Source organism: Poecilia reticulata, linkage group LG22 (genome assembly GCF_000633615.1).
Source record: "Poecilia reticulata strain Guanapo linkage group LG22, Guppy_female_1.0+MT, whole genome shotgun sequence".
Classification (NCBI taxonomy): Eukaryota; Metazoa; Chordata; class Actinopteri; order Cyprinodontiformes; family Poeciliidae; genus Poecilia; species Poecilia reticulata.
The window spans coordinates 456,060-475,733 of NC_024352.1; the positions used below are offsets into that span (position 1 = coordinate 456,060).

The 19,674-nt window shown below is 40.8% G+C and overlaps 3 protein-coding genes across 6 annotated transcripts in view; 2 read left to right on the forward strand and 1 right to left on the reverse strand.

The window, feature by feature from the left end:
* The first annotated feature begins 1,201 nt into the window (after nt 1–1,201).
* Nucleotides 1,202–4,476, forward strand: yipf6 (Yip1 domain family, member 6). The gene is made up of 2 exons (XM_008398622.2): nt 1,202–1,908; nt 3,814–4,476. The coding sequence occupies exons 1-2, from the start codon at nt 1,570–1,572 to the stop codon at nt 4,159–4,161; spliced, it is 687 nt and encodes a 228-aa protein (XP_008396844.1). The 5' UTR covers nt 1,202–1,569; the 3' UTR covers nt 4,162–4,476.
* A 95-nt stretch (nt 4,477–4,571) lies between these two features.
* On the forward strand, nt 4,572–10,754 carry LOC103458072 (uncharacterized). Of its 2 annotated transcripts, none has more exons than XM_008398624.2 (4): nt 4,572–7,310; nt 7,715–7,918; nt 8,878–9,088; nt 10,328–10,754. In XM_008398624.2, exons 1-4 carry the CDS (start codon nt 6,548–6,550, stop codon nt 10,578–10,580), a joined length of 1,431 nt encoding a protein of 476 aa, XP_008396846.1. In that variant the 5' UTR covers nt 4,572–6,547; the 3' UTR covers nt 10,581–10,754. The 2 variants fall into 2 exon arrangements, with proteins under 2 accessions (XP_008396846.1, XP_008396847.1); XM_008398625.2 differs by having other exon boundaries at nt 4,572–7,253.
* A 1,997-nt stretch (nt 10,755–12,751) lies between these two features.
* The window catches only part of LOC103458073 (uncharacterized), a 66,207-nt gene continuing 59,284 nt past the window's right edge, over nt 12,752–19,674 (reverse strand). For 2 of the 3 annotated variants that reach the window (XM_008398627.2, XM_008398626.2), the window contains exons 16-19: nt 14,533–15,152; nt 14,320–14,437; nt 14,119–14,188; nt 12,752–13,689 (exon numbers count right to left, since the gene is read on the reverse strand). In XM_008398627.2, the coding sequence (XP_008396849.1) occupies nt 13,364–13,689; nt 14,119–14,188; nt 14,320–14,437; nt 14,533–15,152 (1,134 nt within the window). In that variant the 3' untranslated portion in view covers nt 12,752–13,363. Of the gene's footprint in view, nt 13,690–14,118; nt 14,189–14,319; nt 14,438–14,532; nt 15,153–19,674 lie in introns of those variants that run through there. The other variant, XM_008398628.2, reaches the window with a different exon arrangement.

Below are 19,674 nucleotides of genomic sequence, written 5' to 3' on the forward strand. Positions count from 1 at the left end.
ATACATACATACATACATACATACATACATACATACATACATACATACATACATACATACATACATACATACATTATTCAGTATTAATCATTATCTGTGTCTGTATAGTTATATAAATATGTATTGATATTACTAAATAATTTATTAAATAAATTATGAACGGCTGTGTGCTTTGTAATATGCTCAATATCAGAATATCCCATTCCTATTCTATTGTTATAGCCACTAAGCATATTTAAATATGCTGAACTATGTATTAAAAACATACTTAAATAATACAATTGTTTATAAATGTAGCTTTGACATATGTTTGAATATGGTTTCCAGTAACAAAAAAGCGTGTTACGATCGATTAAACGCGCTGATACGTCATTTTGCCTGCTAAACACATAACGCTGAGTGGAGTGGTGTACCGCTCCAAGATGGCCGCCCTAAATCTCGTCAGCTCCAATAGGCGAGAGCGGCCATGAGGCGTCTATCCTTATATTATGTCTATGAGTCTACGTATTAATTTCTATGACTGTGAAAAGAGTCTCCAGAAAAACTTCCGGTTCAAAAGTAAAACGAGCTGTAGTCCAATCAGCGATTTCTTAGGTCTCCCACTGGGACCTACCTCTTCCGTTTTGTTATTGTTGTGTTTTCGTTAATGTTGTAGTGATTTTGTTAATGTTGTAGTGCTTTGCACCTCAGGGCCACCGTACAAATAGGATGAGGAGCAGCACTGTCAGAGATGCAATAAGTTAAATTTAATTTAGTTTATATTCAATTTAAAATTGAATAAAAGAGCTGCAGATATGAAGAAAATTGCCGACAAAACAATGTAGTTTGCTCTGATTAACCGCCAAACAATGACTTGTTTACAGTAATAGCAAACTAAAGCCATTTATAAATTTACAAGCTACATGTCATGTAAACTAAAAACATGAAGTAATACATCAGCTTATTGAACGCCAGGTGTAAAATAAATTAAATAAAACTTACCGTAATCTTTGATTAAATAAAACACATGAAACGAAACTACCACAAGTCGGATGTATTTAAAGGTAATCTGCTGAATAAGCAGTATGTGATGTAGCATCATTGTGCGCATGCGCATTACCACAATGTAGGAGGGATTCATGGGTAGCACAGATAAACAGAACACTTGTTTTGGGTGGAAGGAGTCAAGCGACTACCGTCAGAGCGGGGTCGGGGGGTTGCGACGTAATTACTTTAATACGGAAGTTTACGGGAAAATGCTAATACGAGAGCACGCCGAGACATAATGGTAAAATACGGTAGTTTCCCGGCCAAAACGGGAGACTTGACAGGTATGAGTTGAACAGTAGCACCAATACTCGAATGCACCACAAAACGTAGTGCGGAAGTCACACGTTTTCAGCTGACGTAGTACGGAAGTAAACAATCCTCGGCATACGTGGAGTGAGGTTCTTGTCAGTTCAACGCCTGAAATTCATTGTTTAATAGAACAGTAGCTCATTTAGTCACTGCTGTGGTTTCCATAAGTTCAGAGAACTCTACTTGCTTTGAGTGAACGTGGTGTTGGCTATAAAATCGATTGCAAAATAGATGGCGTCGGCTGAGGAGGCCAGTAGGCCGTTTGCTGGGCTGTCAGACGTCTCCATATCGGAAGAGATACCAGTGGAAGGAGATATTGCCGTCCCCGTCGGCCCATCCACAAGAGACGATGAGTTTTCCACACTTGACGAGCCGGTGAAGGAAACTATTGTGCGTGACCTCCGAGCCGTGGGGAACAAGTTCATTCACGTGCTGTATCCAAAGCGGAGCTCGGCTCTGCTGCGTGACTGGGACCTGTGGGGTCCGCTGCTGCTCTGCGTCACGTTGGCTCTGCTACTTCAAGGCGGCGCGGCCGACAGCGATGACCAGGGAGGACCGCAGTTTGCCGAGGTAACCAAACTTTGTCAAGCATTCAATCAGTCAGTTCTAATATCTGAGTTATAAATCTTCTTGGCCGTTCTCCATATGAGGGGATGTAGAGGATGTACATTACCTCAGTTATTTATGTATGAGGCTACTTTGTTGAGACTGCAACTAATTTAAGTTTGAGCTTCGTAGAAGTTCAGACACGCACCATGTCTGCATGCCTGAGAGGAATTATGTCAGTACAGTTTGAAATTGTGACGCTAATGCACATTGTGAATAAGTTGAACATGTTCCAAACAGAGCAGAAGTATATATACTACCACCATGGAAGATTTTCTCACTGTCAGTTCATTGTTTCATTATAATCACAGCAATTTACTGTAAAGTATTTTTTCCTGTAGAGGGGTTGTGTGATCTCCAAGTTTCAGTCTGATTTCTTTAACTGCAGTAATAGAGTCAACTCATATTCAAATACTGAATTTTTGGAGCAGGATTTTTCACCTTGTCCAGGCATATCAATATTTTGATTAAAGTGGTTTATCTCATCAAAGTTTGTGTTTTAGCAATGCTTTGGGACGTATCCACACAAATTCATTTCTGAACTCAACTTTGGTAAAATGATTAAGGTGCTGGTAGAATAACCAGACCAACCAAAGCTTCACCAGGACTGTCATTTGGTGCTTATTTTCTAAAGGGAGTTTTAAAAAATGGCATTCTCACTGATTCAGTTCAATTAAAAAATTATTGATTATTAGGTGATTAAAAGTAATCCAAGTTGAAAAACAAATTTGTTAATTTAATTGTCCTGTTTTCACCAGGTTGGTATCATTATTAGGTCAAGCTGCATTCCAAACAGAAAACACTTTGTCACAAAGAATTTTATTTTCAAACATTTATTTTTGATTTGTGTAGATTGTCCGTCATCCAAGACAGGGCAGTCCTTGTTCTCAAACAGAAAGCAGCTGGACTTCTTGTCTTGTTTCTTTAAGATGTTTCAGTTCTCAACCATAAGGTTTTCTGACAGGTGGATCTAAAAATTCTAATATTGTGACATAGTTGAATAACTTTTGTCACTCATAGTGTGGACACTTCACCCTGAACTTGAAGCAACATGGATTCAGTGCCTCTCCACTGTCTCCAGACTTTCATTAAACCCCCCAAAATGCATCTTGCATGTGCACACCATGTAAGATCTGATGCTCAGAACCCGTTGGTGGTTCGAAGTACCCAATACAAAAAACATGACTTTCTAAAACTGACAGCTTTCTATATTATAACAAGAAAAATGTATCTACTCTGCTCACTCTGGAGCTTTCTGTTTCATCTGTTTAAAATCAATGTAAACTGTAGGTATCATCACCTGACCTATCATGCAAGTCAAGCAGGAGATTTTTTTAGTAAGTAAAACACTGATATTGGAAGTAACTGCTAACGTCTAGTCCCATCCACCTTCACTAGTGGCTTCAATAGAACTCAGTCTGTATTCTATATGGTCTGATTTGGTTAAAAAAGTTCCTTCTTCTCAACTGATCTTCCCAGTCAGGCAGCCAAGGACAGGAAAATTCAAATGAACAAAATGCAAATTAAAACAGTGCTGCATCTCATACTCACCATACATATGATAAAATACAGTAGAAACTTTTCATGGTACTGTGTGTGTAGACTTGTGACTAGCCATTATATTGCTACTCACTATCACAAAGACTGTTACAAACAAAAGTTTGACTATTAGTCAGCATACGATTAAAAGAGCAAAAAACAAGAATTTGCTAAAAGGGGATTCTCTAATTTTTTCCAACCACTGCTTCCCTTTTTTTTTTTTACAATGTAATGAAGGTAACCATGGAATGTTGTTTTGAATGTAATTCTGAGTTTACAAGTTTTCCAATAACTGACAACTGTACTTTTTCAAATTGTCTCTCATCCCAGGTCTTTGTCATCATTTGGTTCGGCTCTATTGTCATCACTCTTAACTCCAAGCTCCTGGGTGGCACAATCTCTTTCTTCCAGAGCCTGTGTGTTCTGGGATACTGCATCATGCCTCTGACAGTGGCCCTCATAGTGTGTCGGATTGTCCTGCTCAGTGGTTCAGGGAAGGTGAGCTTTGCTGTTCGACTGGGAGTGGTGACCGCATCTTTTGGCTGGTCTACCTTTGCTTCTACGGCCTTCCTTGCTGACAGCCACCTCACCAACCGCAAGGCACTTGTGGTATATCCAGTGTTTCTCTTCTATTTTGTGATTGGGTGGATGATATTGACATTTTCACCAGGAAACTGACAAGACTATTTTTGCTATGTTGGGAAGAGAAACCTGAATTTCCATATTTAAACTTGGGTGACTACTGAGATATTTCAAACTTCCTATTCCAAACTTCTTCTAGAAAAAGTTAAAACAGCTTCAGCTAGAGAGAAGTTCATGGATGTTTTTTTCTTATTTCTGTTTGCTGTCAAGCATTACATTTTCCCCTTCTGTTTTGTAATTAGAGGGATAAAGAATGTTTCCCAGTATCAGCAGTCCACTTGACACAAGAAGTTGTTTTTATGACTGTTCAACATTATCATTAAAATACATTGATAAGTTTGGATGAAATGATGGTGTGTCTCTGGCTCAATGTGTTGCAACATTTTATTGTTTTCATCTAGAAGCACCAGAGCTGCAACAGAATTATGGTTTGTTGCAAACATGTTATTAATTGTTTTTATTGTATGGGGTGCATTCTTTACTATCAGTATAGTTTCAGATGTTGGTATTCTAAAAGCCCACTTTTAAATATGTCACCCATGAATGCAGTGAATATAGAGATATGCACTGTAAGGCTCTAAAACAAATCTTTAAAGCCTTAAGGTGCTTTAAGGCTTTAAAGCACCTTAAGTGAATTTTAGTTAAGTGCATCACCACCAGGTGGCTACCCACACAACGTTTCATTCTATTCTCTAAATTACAGTTATTGGTATAAAGATTAGGCTTTTTTTTTGTTATTACAACATTTTTAAGTTTCACTTAAAAATGTTAATTACCATTTTGACAGTCTGTCACAGTGGAGAGAGCTCAGCCAAAAAGTGAAACTCTAGATTTACCGGTCAGTCTACCTTCCTACCCTGATCTATGGTCATGAGCTTTGGGTCATGACTGAAGGAACAAGATCATGGATAAAAGCGGCCGAAATGAGTTTCCTCTGTAGGGTGTGTGGGCTCTCCCCTTAGAGATGGGGTGAGAAGCTCAGTCTACTCAGAGTAGAGCTGCTGCTCTTCCATGAGGAGAGGAGCCAGTTGAGGCTCGGGCATCTGGTCAGGATGCCTCCTGGACGCCTCCCTGGTGAGGAGTTCATGTCCCACCTGAAGGACACTGAGAGGAACCCTGGAGGGACTACGTCTCTCAGCTAGCCTGGGAACGCCTTGGGCTTCCCCAGAGGAGTTAGTGGCTGGGGAGAGGGAAGTCTGGGTCTAACTACTTAGGCTGCTACTCCTGCGACCTGACAGTGGACAAGCGAAACAAAAATGGTGTATGGACTAAAAACATTAAAAATGGAGATGATTTTTAGAAAAGGGCATTTGTGAATAAAAATATAGCCTCTGGATTAAATCATTAATATCTTAATTTCACTCTCCATCCCCTTAAAACAAAAGGTCACCTTTTATTATACCAAAACTCAAAAGAATAGATTTCTTGTACAAGATCCAGTTTTAAAAATATTTCTAAAAACATTTATAAAGTTGCAATTTTAAAAAAAGTGTCTCTATCTGCCACAAAATGCAGGAGTTTATATTGAATTTCTTTTGCAGAAAGTTATTACAGGGAAAAAGTCATACATCATTTTGAAATTCATTTCTTAATTTTTGTGTGAGTGGAAAAGAAAGGTATATGGTTCTTATTTAGAGATATAATTCTTAAATGTTTTCTTCTCGGGGTAGAGGGGAAATATTTAGGAGGGATTGCTATGCTGTTTAATTGAATGTTTGTACATTTTAATATTTTTTTGACAAAATCATCATATTAACATATACAATAAAAAAAATTGCCATTAAAAATATGGTGAAGTTCACAGAGCAAGCCGTCTGTCTCAAAAAAAAAAATTAAAACGTAAAGAATTGAAATAATTTTTTTTACTTTATTGTGAATACATCAAATTTTGCTCTATTTTCAACAAGTTGTAGCAAAGTCCATTTGAACAGTCAAATATCTCATTTAATGACTTTGGAAAGCAAAAATACCTATGCTGTACATTTTAAATCGATTATTTATTTTACTTGTGTTTTTTAGCAGCATAAATGCCTAAACACTGATCGGTCCGCCATTTTGGATGTCGAAGTTTATCTGCAGGGCACATGGTCCTAATTCTCAAATTTTTGCACGCTTGCACACTCGAACCCTTGTTCACTTCGAGTACACACTTCATAGAGGGGCGGAAGGTACAGTGCCAGTACTGGGACCGGGGCGTATTCAACTCTCCAGGTCGGACCCTATAGGATGCTTGCCGCCGGACGGTTCTCAGTGTAACGCTAAAAGAACTCGATCGTCTTCCGGTGTAAACATAAGGCTGCAGTTGGAATAAATTCGCCGAAAACTTCAAAATAGCGACCCATTAAAAAGCCTAAAATTATTAACAGTATATTTACGCACTAGGTTTGTTGATTGTTGTTCTACACGCTGAGTGCATGAAGTAATGGAAGGGCCACCGCAGCTACCACCTGAACTTTGGGTTTATGTGTTTAGCTATCTTAGCACAGAAGAAAAACACACGGTTCGCTCCTGCTGCAGGCACTTAAAGAAGCTTATCGACCACCCGTCCCTATGGAGGGACTACACTGTGGTGATGTCCGAACTTCGCCGCTACACTTACGGCTTCTGGCACACATTGAATTACCGCAAGCTCACCCGGGTGGCTGTGCGACACCTGCGGCGGAAAGAGTGGCGACGTCTGGTAAAGTTCCTCCCGTCGCTCACGGCCATAGTATTTGTAGATGGCGGGCGACAATATAAAGAGAAATACATGGACAACCTGGCCCGATTTCCCAACCTACGTGACCTCGGGGTACGAAACGCTACTTGGGATGAAGCGTTGCTTGGCCACAGCCTAACGCAGCACCTTCAGCAGCGCCTCACACACCTGAGCGTGTGCAACGTGCGGCTGCCCAACACTGTGGAGTTGATCCAAACTGTGTCCCAGCTGGTCAACCTGCGCTTCCTCCTCTTCCACCAGCAGAGTGAGGGTTATGGGCTGGACACGGTGAGGCCTGTTCCCCGCAACGACTTCCACGCCATGTTGCTGAAGCTGAAGAAACTGATCCACCTTTCCTGGGGGATGAAGGGGGAGCCGCCAGAACCGCTTCCTGACGACTACCTGAGTCCACCGAACCCAGAACAGCCAGGTGTGTCTTCTCCTTCTACCTGCTGCCATTGCTTCTCAAGTGACAGCCCGAATTACGGCCAGTCCCGTTTAAATAGCGTAAATATACTAATTTGGAGAACAAGCAACATACACAAACGGTCTGCGTCAGAAGGAGCTTCGTTTGGGACAAACGGTCATATTTTCCCTGTATTTCCTTCACAATGTAGTTGTTAGGACACAGGTTCAAAACTTCATCTTTATCAAACCAGAAGTCCACCTCAACATAACATCATGGCCACTGCTGTATTCATTTTCACCAGATAGTTGATGGACAACAATAACAGCCGAGTGGCAGTTTTCTAGATTTTCCAGCTGGAAATGCATAAACTATCACTTTGCTTCAGTTATTTCAGTTTATAAAAATTAGAACTTCTTAACCTCTCATGCAATCCAGTGTTAAAGCCATGGATCTGCTACTTAACGTTTTCCTTTCTGCTGCAGGAATGTCTTCATACGGTGGCCCGGCGCTGACCAGCCTGGAGCTTGTGGACTACCCAGAGACTATCCTCCCTGAAAATGCTCTGAGGAGTCTGACCTCGCTGCGGTCTCTTGCTGTCCGCTACAGGTACATCAGAGAAGGGATTGAGTGTCGACTCAGGTCCTGGCTGACCCCTCTGCGACAGTTGGAGTCACTCACCATCATTGGTGAGTTCTGCTGCTTCAGCATGTTTTACATTCTGTAGTTTGTTTATGCTGATGGATAAATCACAAGTACACAATATTAAAATGTTCTTCAAATACATTTTAATATAAAATATCTAAGATTTTAATATCACATTTTTGTAGCTTGCTGGTCTGGATCATTAGGATGTGAGTTAGCATAGCAGATAACAAAGCTAATTCTCATTGGGGAATTTTCATCAAACAGCATCAGTCATTCTTCCACTAAAAGTAGGATGTGATGATATTTAGAAACATATAATTAGATTAATCCTAAACTGACTCCTTTCTTTTTTTCTTCATCAATACTGTTTGAGTTTGACCTTCTTGCATCAGCACCAGGTGGTTCCACCCTCAGTGTTTGTAGCATAAAGACAGCTGGAAGGTCCATCACTGTGTTCCTGGCTGCCATTAAAGAACACACAGGTTTTGTCAGGTCATTTCACACAAAGAGAGCTAAGCTTGCATCATGCTGTATAGATCCCACGTCTCATGKTGATATAGTGGACTTGTGACAGTCCAGATGTCAGCCTTGCTAAAACACATTTGTTGTTTCCTAAAAGCCGTCACTCAGAACAGTTGCAGCCACAACAAGGAGCATGAGGAGTTTGAAGCCTCAAGTAGAGAAACACCAGGCCTCAGTGCTAGTAGGTGACCTGGAAGCTGCAGCCTTCAGACATCAGACACCTAGAGGAGTGCAGCTCAAGTGGAAACAACCAAAGTGAATCAGGCAAAAGGGAAGTTCTTTAGAATCATGTGCTGATATTATTTTTGGTTAGATGCACAAAAACACAGAGCTTATCCAAAATCTGGTGCTTTCATATAGTTTCCAGTAACAGATGAAAGTCCTGTTGATGGGAGATTTTAGAATTTGATGTTTTCATTGAATTTGGTACTATCAGAATGTGTTGGTTCTGAGAGGAATTGTTGTAATATTTCTGAAGGTGGGAACTCCCTTGCTACATACACAACCACCATCCCTCCCAGTGTGACCAGGCTGACACTGCGAGTAGCCATAACTCTGAAAGACATGGACTCCATTGCTCCTAAAGTTCCAGGACTGGAGCACCTGGACATTGAGCAGAACCGTTCCAGTGGAAGCCTCTGCAGACGGATCCCAATGCTATTTCCTCATCTCAAGACTCTTAGGATACGGTGAGTGGCGACATTTGGACACTTGTTACTGGAATGCACACTTCACTAATGTTTAGGTTAGATTTAAAGATAAAATCATTAATATGTTGACTATTGCTACATTAAAATTATAGTTTTATTCACAGAAAAAATTTAAGAAATCCTAAAATCATATTTTCAAGGTCTGTGACTGTTGATCACAATTAAAGGAATTTTAAAACTTAACATCATTTGTCAAAAAAGACAATTGGAGGACTTCTAAAATGGCCTTTGTGAGCTTTCATCATGATATAATGTTTCCCCCATCAAAAACATACCTGAGCTGTTGCTTTGATTCTTTCATGCATGTTTGAGAAATCTTTGAATCTCCTGTGGGAACCATTCTGAGTGCTTAAATGCTTGCTCTCACAAAACCATGTCTATTTCCACTAAGCTCATTCTCTAAGCAAAGTCACAAAGCAGCCCTCACCTCATTCACTCCTCCAGACTAGCGGCAGCAGCAATTAGCAGACGCCTTATGGAACTGGGAGTTTGTTGAGCTAATCATACAAACTGCTTCTCATTTCAGCTAAGAATGGTTGGAGCGCATAATGACGAGCATTATTATGAACCCATGCTAAAGGTTGAGGAGCTTCTTAAAGAGACAGAGCCCCAATTTGAAGGCATCAAATTGCAAAGTCAAATTTGTTTAATGTCTGGTTTAATATAGCATTTTATAGCAACTGAAGATAACAGTTACTTGCTATAAAATAGCATTATGTTCTTGGAAACACACAATACTGCCCCTTTAAGAATTTTGAAGTGCAGCAGAAAGGTATAACTTTTCCTCAAATGAACATTTCCATTACAATCTTTTTAACTGTGACATTTGATGACATCCATCCATCCATTATCATACAGAGGTGCTGTTCCTGTCTCCAGCGGTTAATGGGTGAGAGGTGGGGTCACCCTGGACAGGTAACCAGACCATGACATGTTGATGACGACATAGAAAAATCTTCCTGTGATCAAAGCAACAATACCAACGGAGCAACAGTTATCAGGGGTCAACTCAGTAACCCCTATGATCCAGTATCTGCCTCAATCACTATCACAGGTCATTGTGGACGACCTATGACCTTTCAGTGCTGTGAATTGTGCTTTGACCCACAATTCAGTGCCTCTCACTGTTTTAGATGTGATCTGAACAATCCCTAAAAAGTGAACAGCTCTGTTTATTTTCTTCAGCCTTTAACATGTTTCCTATGTTCTCATGTGCAGATTTTTCCGGCGGGAGCCAGAGAAAGATCTCCTTAGTCTCCACAAACTGCGACACCTGGTGCAGCTGGAGCTCCTGGTTGAGCGCTCCTTCATTCTGAGGGATTACCTGAACGGCCACCCGTGGCCCAGCCCCTGTGTGCAGGAGCTCATTAATGAGCTTCGGGATCTGTCAGAGAACAGGATCACTGTCATCACCACAATGCGCCAGAGAAACCTTCTAAGAGAGTGTGACTGTTTGTGGGAGGGGGACTGATCTGCTTTACATAGGGCAAGACGAGAAGGTACACGGTTCATAAGTGCAATGCTCAAGGACAGAGTCAAAACAAAGTTCAGAGGTTAAAGCTGCAGTGGTTGCCAATTTTCCTAAAATGAAACATTTGGATTCTGTATGTACGCATTTCTTAATAAATTGACATTCATATCAATGGCTGAGGATTCATAGTGACCTTTTAGCTGATTAAATACGCCTCTAACAGGTTTCTGTGACTGTCAGAAAAGTCAAGTGGTTCTGGGACTCAAACTCTAAAATCCACAGCTTTCCCACATGGAACAATGCAGCAGAATTCTTGTGTATAAAAACCTGGGATAGGTGGGAACTCTAGTCACACGACTCGAACTTGAGTTGATTAATATTAAGACTTTAGACCTGACGTGAAAAAATGGTTCAGACTTGGATTTGAACCTGTTAACTTGAAAATACTTGATATTTTACCCAAAATATAAAGTGTAAAACACATTTATAAAGTCTACCCACTAATTCATTACACTCAGTCATAACATGTTTTTCCGAGCCACATATAGACACATGAGCTCCAAGATGCTGACCGGTGTGCAGCTGCGGCAGAGACCTGCTGCTGCAGCTGCAGCTGCTGTGCAGATGTTACCATCATGGCAGCAAACCAGCAAAAGGCAAAGAAGGTCACACAGTTCTTTCCCCCAAAATGGACGATTAATGCTGTTGGATGCTGTAGTGTTAGCTACATGATGACTAACTGATGCCATTATTCACATTAAGCTYGTTATGAATGGGCTACTAGTTTTGTTTATCTATGTTTGTATTACTGTTTACATTTACTTGAGTAACTTTTTGGGAGAAAAATGTACTTTTCAGCATAGTTTTACTGCACTTTACTTTTTTCTTTTACTTGAGTAATATTATTGCTACTCTTGAGTAGATTGATTTTGCATTTAAAAATATTTCAGATTGAAAATAGTACATTTCTGCAACATATGAGCTAATCCTTATGCAAATTTGAGCATAACATTTTATACATGTCACTGTTTCTATCCTTGTTTATTTAGTAATAAGCACAGCTATCCTGTTCTGGAGCCGGGCTGCATATCAGAAAGCAGGTTCTGAACCTGAACTCAGGGTCCAGATGCATCAGAGGATGGAGGGTGTATTTGAATCAGGCAATTATATTGACAATAGATTGTTTACTGCAGTCAGCGCATTAAGTCTACTGTTTTTTTTATACTTTGTGTTCAGCTGCACATTTTATCAATATTTGGAATAAATATGGATTTTAAAAACACATGGCTTATTTACATTTAACATATAATTGCGACATGTAAAAAAAAAAAGGAGGGGTACTCACAGTGGCGCAAAAAGTGGGTATGCAACGCACAGGGGCGCCAAAACCCCGTCTGGAGGGGGCGGCGCGCCGATGATGTTTTCCCAGACACTTCAGCCTTACGCTCGCGCACATAACGAGGTAAAAGTAGCAAGTTTTCGAGTTTTACCCTGCTCTCACATCACATGTCTCCACAAAGTTTCTCTGCACTGCAGTCTTCAGCTCAGCTTCCGCCCTGCAGGTCAGGCCCCCCCCTCTGGGTTCGATTCCCGGCCCCGGTCTTTCTGCATGGAGTCTCCATGTTCTCCCTGTGCATGGTGGGTTTTCTCCAGGTACTCCGGTTTCCTCCCACAGTCCAAAAAACATGACTGTTAGGTTAATTGGCCTCTCCAAATTGCCCCTAGGTGTGTGTGTGTGTGTGCATGGTTGTGTGTCTCTGTGTTGCCCGGCAACAGACTGGCGACCTGTCCAGAGTGACCCCGCCTCTCGCCCGGAACGTTAGCTGGAGAGGCACCAGCACCTCCTGACCCCACTGAGGGACAAGGGTGTAAAGAAAATGGATGGATGGATGGATGGATGGATGGATGGATGGATGGATGGATGGATGGATGGATGGATGGATGGATGGATGGATGGATGGATGGACCTAACTGATCTTTGCAGTTAGGCAAACCTGGAAAATCAGTGCTGCATCAAAAACTTTTTTCCTCCCACTGTAAGAGGTTATACAACCTTCAATGTATCTTAGGCTTTTAAGAGAAGTTTTACATTTTATGGAGTAAAATTACATTTATTTTCACATTTTTATTCCACTCTATTGTCATTCAGATATTTAATAAGACTACACTCAGCCATTCCTGGCGTCTACACCAGCAGCTTTATTAATCGAGAATGGATTTTAGAGAATGGTTCATAACAGCAACATGGGTTGTGTTTTTGTAGGTGTAAATAACAATAAATTCAGAATGCATTTTAATTTTGTCAACAAATTTTGAACATTGTGATTTTCTCTAAATAGTAAAGTATGAGCATGAAAAACAATATACATTTACCCTTAGGATTTCTCTCAGCTCAAACAATCTCTACCTCATTTGATGTTTGGAACTTCTCACCATATTTTAAACCTCTGAAAACCTTTTTTGTGTTGATCCATGTGCAAAACAATGAGGTAGACATTGGACATGCCAGAAATTTGAAAGCAACTATGCTTTTTACAATGAACACAGCCTCCATATGGTGCAGCTTAACCAAACATAACGGAACACTACAAGGACAGAAACTTTAAAGATAGGATCGCAGTTGATATGCAATCTAATAATGTTCTTTATGCAAGTCCTCTGTAGTGCTTAGCAAAGTAAGTTGTATTGTTTTTAACTGTAGGTTTCATGAAAAGCCTCCCTAAGACATTTTCTTGAGATTAAGATTGAAGTAACAGGAAGGTCTCATGTGTTCCAGGTGAGCCTCAGAACTCCAGGAGCAACGACAGCGGCTCCAGAGATCTGATGCTGATCTCTTGTTTCTGCCCATAGACTCCATGCTCCACCTTCATGCCCTCCTTTGTGCACTTGGCTGATTCTGACATGAGCTGCCTGCAGGCTCCAACTAGGCTTGAGAAAAGCTGAGCCCCCAGCCAAGGCTCACATCTGTCTTTGTACTGGATTCTTCTATTGACCAGTGGCTCACCAACCAGGGAGTCTTGGGGAACCAGTAAAACACTCCCAGGAAGGTCGAGAACTGACACAGTGTGTCTGTCTTTTCGAAAAACTTTAGTGGACATGAACTTGTTGGCTGTTGAGAAAAATATGGAAATGATAGGGGTGAGTACATTTAACAGCAAGTTAAAATAAATTGAGACATTTTAGTGGTACATCGATAAGTTGGTATATTAATTAATTCTGTTATAAACTTGACGTTTTTAACATTTAATCAATTGAAATGTACTTTTATATCAATAAGAAGAAACAAATGGACTCGTTTAATGAGGGAAACAGTCTGGATGAAACCTGGACTTGTTTCAGTAATGCATAAGAGATTCATTCGTTACACTTGAGGCAAGACGACAGTCAGTGACAAGCAAAGATTATATACAATATTCTTTAAATAAATCTACAAAGAATGTTAATTTAAATAAAATCTAAAGACATTTCTTTAAGTCAAAAAGCAACAACTGATGTATCTCATTCCTATGAAAAAAAGTGAATTTGAAAGATATCTCACCCATCTCAAGTGTGACCTCCTCTGTAGCTCCTTGAAAGAAGCACACGTATACAACCAACCCCTGTTCAATCTAAAGAGAGACACAATGATCATTCCTGATAAAAAAATAGTGCATCTTCTAAAACTGAAACARGAAGGAAAACAATTAACAGTGTTTCAAACGTCAACATATTTGAAGCCATTACAGAATCTCTCACTCACCTGGACCCAATCAGCATCAGCACCATCTACCGCTGGTCTGACCTTAACCCTCGCCTGGCTGCACTGCTGGATAATGGTCCGGGCCTGAAGTCTTTTCCATTTCTGACACACAGGTGGACTGTTGATAGACACACATGCAAAGGAAAGCTGTGTAAAGATGACTTAACATTAAAAAAGTGCAAAATACAGCAAAATAGCAGCTTTGTATCCTACCCATCCACCTTGGGAGGTAGTGTAGCTTCATGTGCCACTGCAGAGTTGGCGATGGTGAAAACAGGCCAGGGTTTGGAGCTTGGGGCCACGACTGGCTCTAGACCAGAGCTGGAACTCCCTTGAAGGAAACTGTCTCCCTGTGTACCTCTCTTCCTCTTTACAGACCGCTGGTCTAGCTGCTGCCTCTGGGAATCTCTTGGTTTTTTGGTCTTTTGTCCATGATTGTTATTTTGAGTTTGAGTTTGTTCAGAATGAGGATGTGGCTCTACGAGGGATGGGCCAGCTGTACTCTGCTCTTTGATGAAATGATGCACATTAATAATGTTTTCAGAGCTAATTGTTCCTTTGCAATCGTGAGGTTGAGCTGGCTCCTTTGACAGACTCTGGTTACTGGACTGAACGTCACAGCTCCTGAATATATCAGACTGTACAGTGGTCATCATTTTGTTTGGCCACATCCTGGCAACAAGGGTCGAGTTGGGAATCCTGGGTTGGAGAATGATAGATGCTTTGTTCTGAAGTTGACAAGGGGTTTTCAGATGGATAAGTATGGGAATTCTTGGCTGCGGATTGGTGGAGAGCATACTGGAGCTCACAGGAAATGGCAGCGTCTCCACAGACTGGATAAGGAGGCAAAACAAAAGTATCATCTTCATGATCATACATTAAGTTTGCTCTAATGACATGTTTGAAAACCTAATAAAATCCGATGTTCCTTACCAGTTAGGACAAGAACATGGAAAAGATTACCAGCTCAAACTGCTGTATGTATTAGAACCTGTTAAACCTGATTATAGACAAAATATCCAGCAAGAGAATGTTGTTAGCACAACTCATTTACAGTTTGAAACTTTCATAATGCCATACCATATGCACCAAGAAATCCTGTTTAATAAAGACTGACACTGAACCATTTAATGAGAATGAAAGTCACCGACAAACACTTTCATTTGTTTAACTCTGGCTCCTCAAAAAAAAGATTTTATGTAAAATTGACTTTTTTTTTAACCCTATATAATTTTATAATGTTATTCCTTTTTAAAAAAAAAAMCMAAAAAAAAAACAGTGTTGATTTCATTCTTTCATGCATGTTTGACAAACCCTTGCTCTCACAGAGCTTCACACTGCGAGTGCTGAGCTCATTACACACCTGGTTTATGTTACTGGAAGACTTTGAGGGAAGAAAACATTTACACTGTTATATAAGCTGCACATAGACTGCTTTTCATTGTGTCAAAGTGTCATTTTGTCAGTGTTATCCCATAAAAATATATACTTAAATATCTGCAGAAATGTGAAGGGTGTACTCACTTTTGTGACATGTATATATATACATACATATATATAAAACTAGCCAGTGCAGAGAATGCAAATGTGCTCAAGCTTTTGACACTACAATAGACCTCACACAGCTCACCTTAAATATGATGCCAAAGAACCCCCTATTTTTCGTGGGGAAGTAACTGACAAATGTTCTCTTCTTGAATGAGTCAAGCTGATGTCAATGTATTTGAAAAAGAACAATGTTAGCATTACAGATCAGCCTGGTGAGATTATGGACAAGTTAATGGGAAGAGCTAGAGATGCAGTGAGAATAGACATACGCAGTGACCCTTCGCTGTGTTGAACAGCCGCCTGAAGCAGTTCATGATATTCTCAAACAACACTTCAATGACATCACATCAGCCTCTTGCTGACTTCTATCGTATACTTCCCAGAGCTAATGAGAGTCCCATTGATTACTGGGTCCGTCTGAATAAAGCAGCTGACATAGCTGAGGAGTGTCTCCAGCGCCAAAGCAAAGTGTTGGTGACATCAGTAAAGAGGTGGCCATGATATTTGTGAGACACTGCAACAAACCTTCACTATCTCTTGTATTCAAAAGCAAATTGGCAGACAGTTGGACAGCTAGAGGTTCAAGAGAGGATTGATGAATAGATGAATATCAGAAAGAAGAGAAATACAAAGTAAATCTGCAGCAGAGCCCCTTAAGACCAGCTGTTTCAGTAATGAGCAATGCAGGAAGAAGGGAGAACTGAGGCAGATGGTGCATTCCCATAAGCACAACGTGAGTCTCTCCCAACAAAGCATTTAATTGACTGCAGTACAGAACACCATGGAGAATATGGCTGAGATGCTTAGCAATGTATGGAGTAGTCTGATTACTTCTTCAAGGCCTATTGTCTTCCAAGGCCGCAGTCATTCATTCCAGAGGATGTCAGGGTCCAGAAGTTGCAGCATCTGCAGGGACAGCTCTCACTCTACCATCGCCCACTGCCAGCTACATCGCTTGTGTTTCCTACGTCATCAGCCTGGGCACATAAAACATCGGTGCCCTAACATGTACACCTGCTGCACTGTTTGTTCTTCAGTGCAGCAGGGGACGTCTTGGCTCAAGGCTGGCTGTGCTGTATCGTCTAGCTGAGGGGTGGGTCCTGTTTTGCTCTGCAACGGGGAGGATCGGCTTATTTTGGGGCGGGAAAATCAATGTATGGCCGACCATGCCGCAGGGCCTGTGATGGACCGGAACCTTCAGAGCCACATAAAGGCAGTTACAAAGTTGGCCTTCTATACCTTTTTGAAAGATAGTACCAACAGATAGATATAGCTGTCTAGATGCACTATGAAAGGAAAATCTGATCTGACGAGGAAACACAGATACTCAGAAAACCGGCAGTCATAGAAGCTCTTTTGTTTAAGGCACAGATCACACTGCTTGTTATATTCGGTGATGAGAAAATCCATCCATCCATTTTCTATACACCCTTGTTACTGGAGTAACCCTCCAGTAACCAGGAGGGTTACTGGTGCCCATCTCCAGCTAACGTTCCGGGCGAGAGGCGGGGTCACCCTGGACAGGTTGCCAGTCTGTCGCAGGTGATGAGAAAATACCTTATCCTATGCTGTCCTTTATCAAATTACAAATATTATCAATGTTGCTGAGTTCAGGAGGCATGCATGTGCAACGCAATCTCCAAATTATGCCCCGCCTCTTCCATGACACTTCTCACAGACTCTGTATGAGCCTCTAATACATACAAGTATGAGTATCTCATTCACATATATGTATTGTCATTCATTCAGTCTAGTATTAGCTCACACGCACACACACATACATTTATGATCTCTCATTCAGTCTAGTATGCCTGTATTCTTTAAACAGTAAGTGTGTGATACAGTGTGTGTGATATTTTAATAGTTTATATGTGCAATTTTTGTCTTCTAGGTGTGTTTGCGTGTAAGTCACACACAAACGCACCTGGACCACATTGATCCTCAGACACAACATGCACACAAAATAAATAAAATAAAAATAATGGATGTTAAAACCTCACTCAAATCTAACTAGTAAATTTCCTCAGTTTTTGTTAGATATAGATGGAAGGCATCAGTCTGTGCATGTTATCTGCAGGATAATTTCATTCCCACTGAACAAGAAAAAGCGGAGTTGGGTCAGCAGATGAATTCCAAACCAGGGCCGTGCAGAGACCTTTGGAGGGGCAGGGGCTCAAAGTTAACAAGGCCCACATTGAACAAGATCTTAAAACACCGTACAACAACATAGCAACAACCCATATTGATCAAGAATCTAATTTGATCCTACTATATCACTGCCATCATGTGGTGACAATGCAAAGCAAATATAGTGTATATTTTCCCCACCAGGTTTAATGTTGCTGTTTCTGCTGCTGACAGTCCTGGAGGGCTGAGCTGATCTGAGACTGTAACTGTTAAACAGTCCACAGGAGAGAAGATCAAATGTTATGAAGTTATGAAATAAGCAGATTTGCTGCCATTTTACTAATTAAGTCCTAATAATACCTATTTAACCTCTATAACAACTTGGCTGCAGACTGCCTTGTAGATCAAAAAAGCTCAAAGGGGTTGACTCTACAATTTTTTTATGTTAGCACCTCTGAGATCTAGAATTGTAAGACTGGGATATCAAGGCAAAGACAATTCAGTAGCTGCTGGTAGGGGCCATTCAGGGGGCCTCCAGACATTCAGGGGGCCTCCAGACATTCAGGGATCCTCCAGACATTCAGGGGGCCTCCAGACATTCAGGGGGTCCCAGAAAGGGTTGAATTGTAACACAGACCATATATCTAAAGCTGTAGCATCCATTTATAGAGAATGACAATGTTATAAAATGTCATTTAATGCATTCAGCTGAGAAAAAAAGGTACATTTAGGATTTAATTAGGAAGTTTACTTTGTAAAAGTTTAAAGAATCATCTTGATAGTTTGATTGTTGTGTTACCATGGCTACAATATGGTGTAATATTTGTGTTTGAGTTGGGTTTGTTCACAAATGCATCACAGCAAATAACCAATAATCAGTGATTGATTTTAAACTCGGCCAATAAACCTGGTCTCCCTCTCACATATTTTCTATCTGTCAGCAGGACCGACTCAGACTGCCTGTAGAGAACCGGGCATTGAGCAGCCTCATTAAGTTAAAGTCACAAGTTTTCTCTGCAGCCGAAGCATTTCTATGTTTAGGGGTGAGACTTGTTTTTTCCAGCTATTGCGAGGACAATTGTGAAAATATAAATAGAAACAGTTTTTCGAACGTCAACATCAGACTTACGTTTTTATTCAGTGTATGAAAAAATATTCTTGCCCATAATTTGGTAGTTAGAGGGCACAGATCCGCTCCCCTTCTCCTCACCCCAGTATTTGAACAACATGGAGGCAGAGAAACTGAGTCATTATTAGACTGAGGGCAGCCAGACTAGTTTATTTTTGCTAAATTATTATATTTAGCTAAATATTATTGCTGAGGGGCACAAGCAGGCCTTCTGACATACAGATAAAAAAAAATTTAAATTGGAAAAAAAAMCCCTCAATATTGGCATCAAGGACAAAAGGGGTAGGGGCTCAAGACCCCTTTGCCCCCCCGTCTCTGCACATACCTGTTCCAAACAGCTCAGGTTTGATTATTTTAAGGTTATCAAGGTGTGTAGACAACAGTCACACTTATATAAGTAGCAGCGCAAAGGGGAGCTGTAGAGGTGTGCCGATTGATCGGTCACCGATCATAATCGGCCGATTTTCGTAAAAAAGTGCATGATCGGCGATCATTGGCTCTTGTTGCCGATACCGATCACCTGCATCTCATTTCTCAGCCTGCCTGTGCAG

Coding starts and splice junctions, on each gene's coding strand:
- yipf6 (XM_008398622.2), top strand. CDS start 1,570: ATGGCGTCGGCTGAGGAGGCCAGTAGGCCGTTTGCTGGGCTGTCAGAC. Junction 1,909..3,813: donor GAGGACCGCAGTTTGCCGAG/GTAACCAAACTT, acceptor CTCTCATCCCAG/GTCTTTGTCATCATTTGGTT.
- LOC103458072 (XM_008398624.2), top strand. CDS start 6,548: ATGGAAGGGCCACCGCAGCTACCACCTGAACTTTGGGTTTATGTGTTT. Junction 7,919..8,877: donor GGAGTCACTCACCATCATTG/GTGAGTTCTGCT, acceptor ATATTTCTGAAG/GTGGGAACTCCCTTGCTACA. Junction 9,089..10,327: donor CTCAAGACTCTTAGGATACG/GTGAGTGGCGAC, acceptor TCTCATGTGCAG/ATTTTTCCGGCGGGAGCCAG.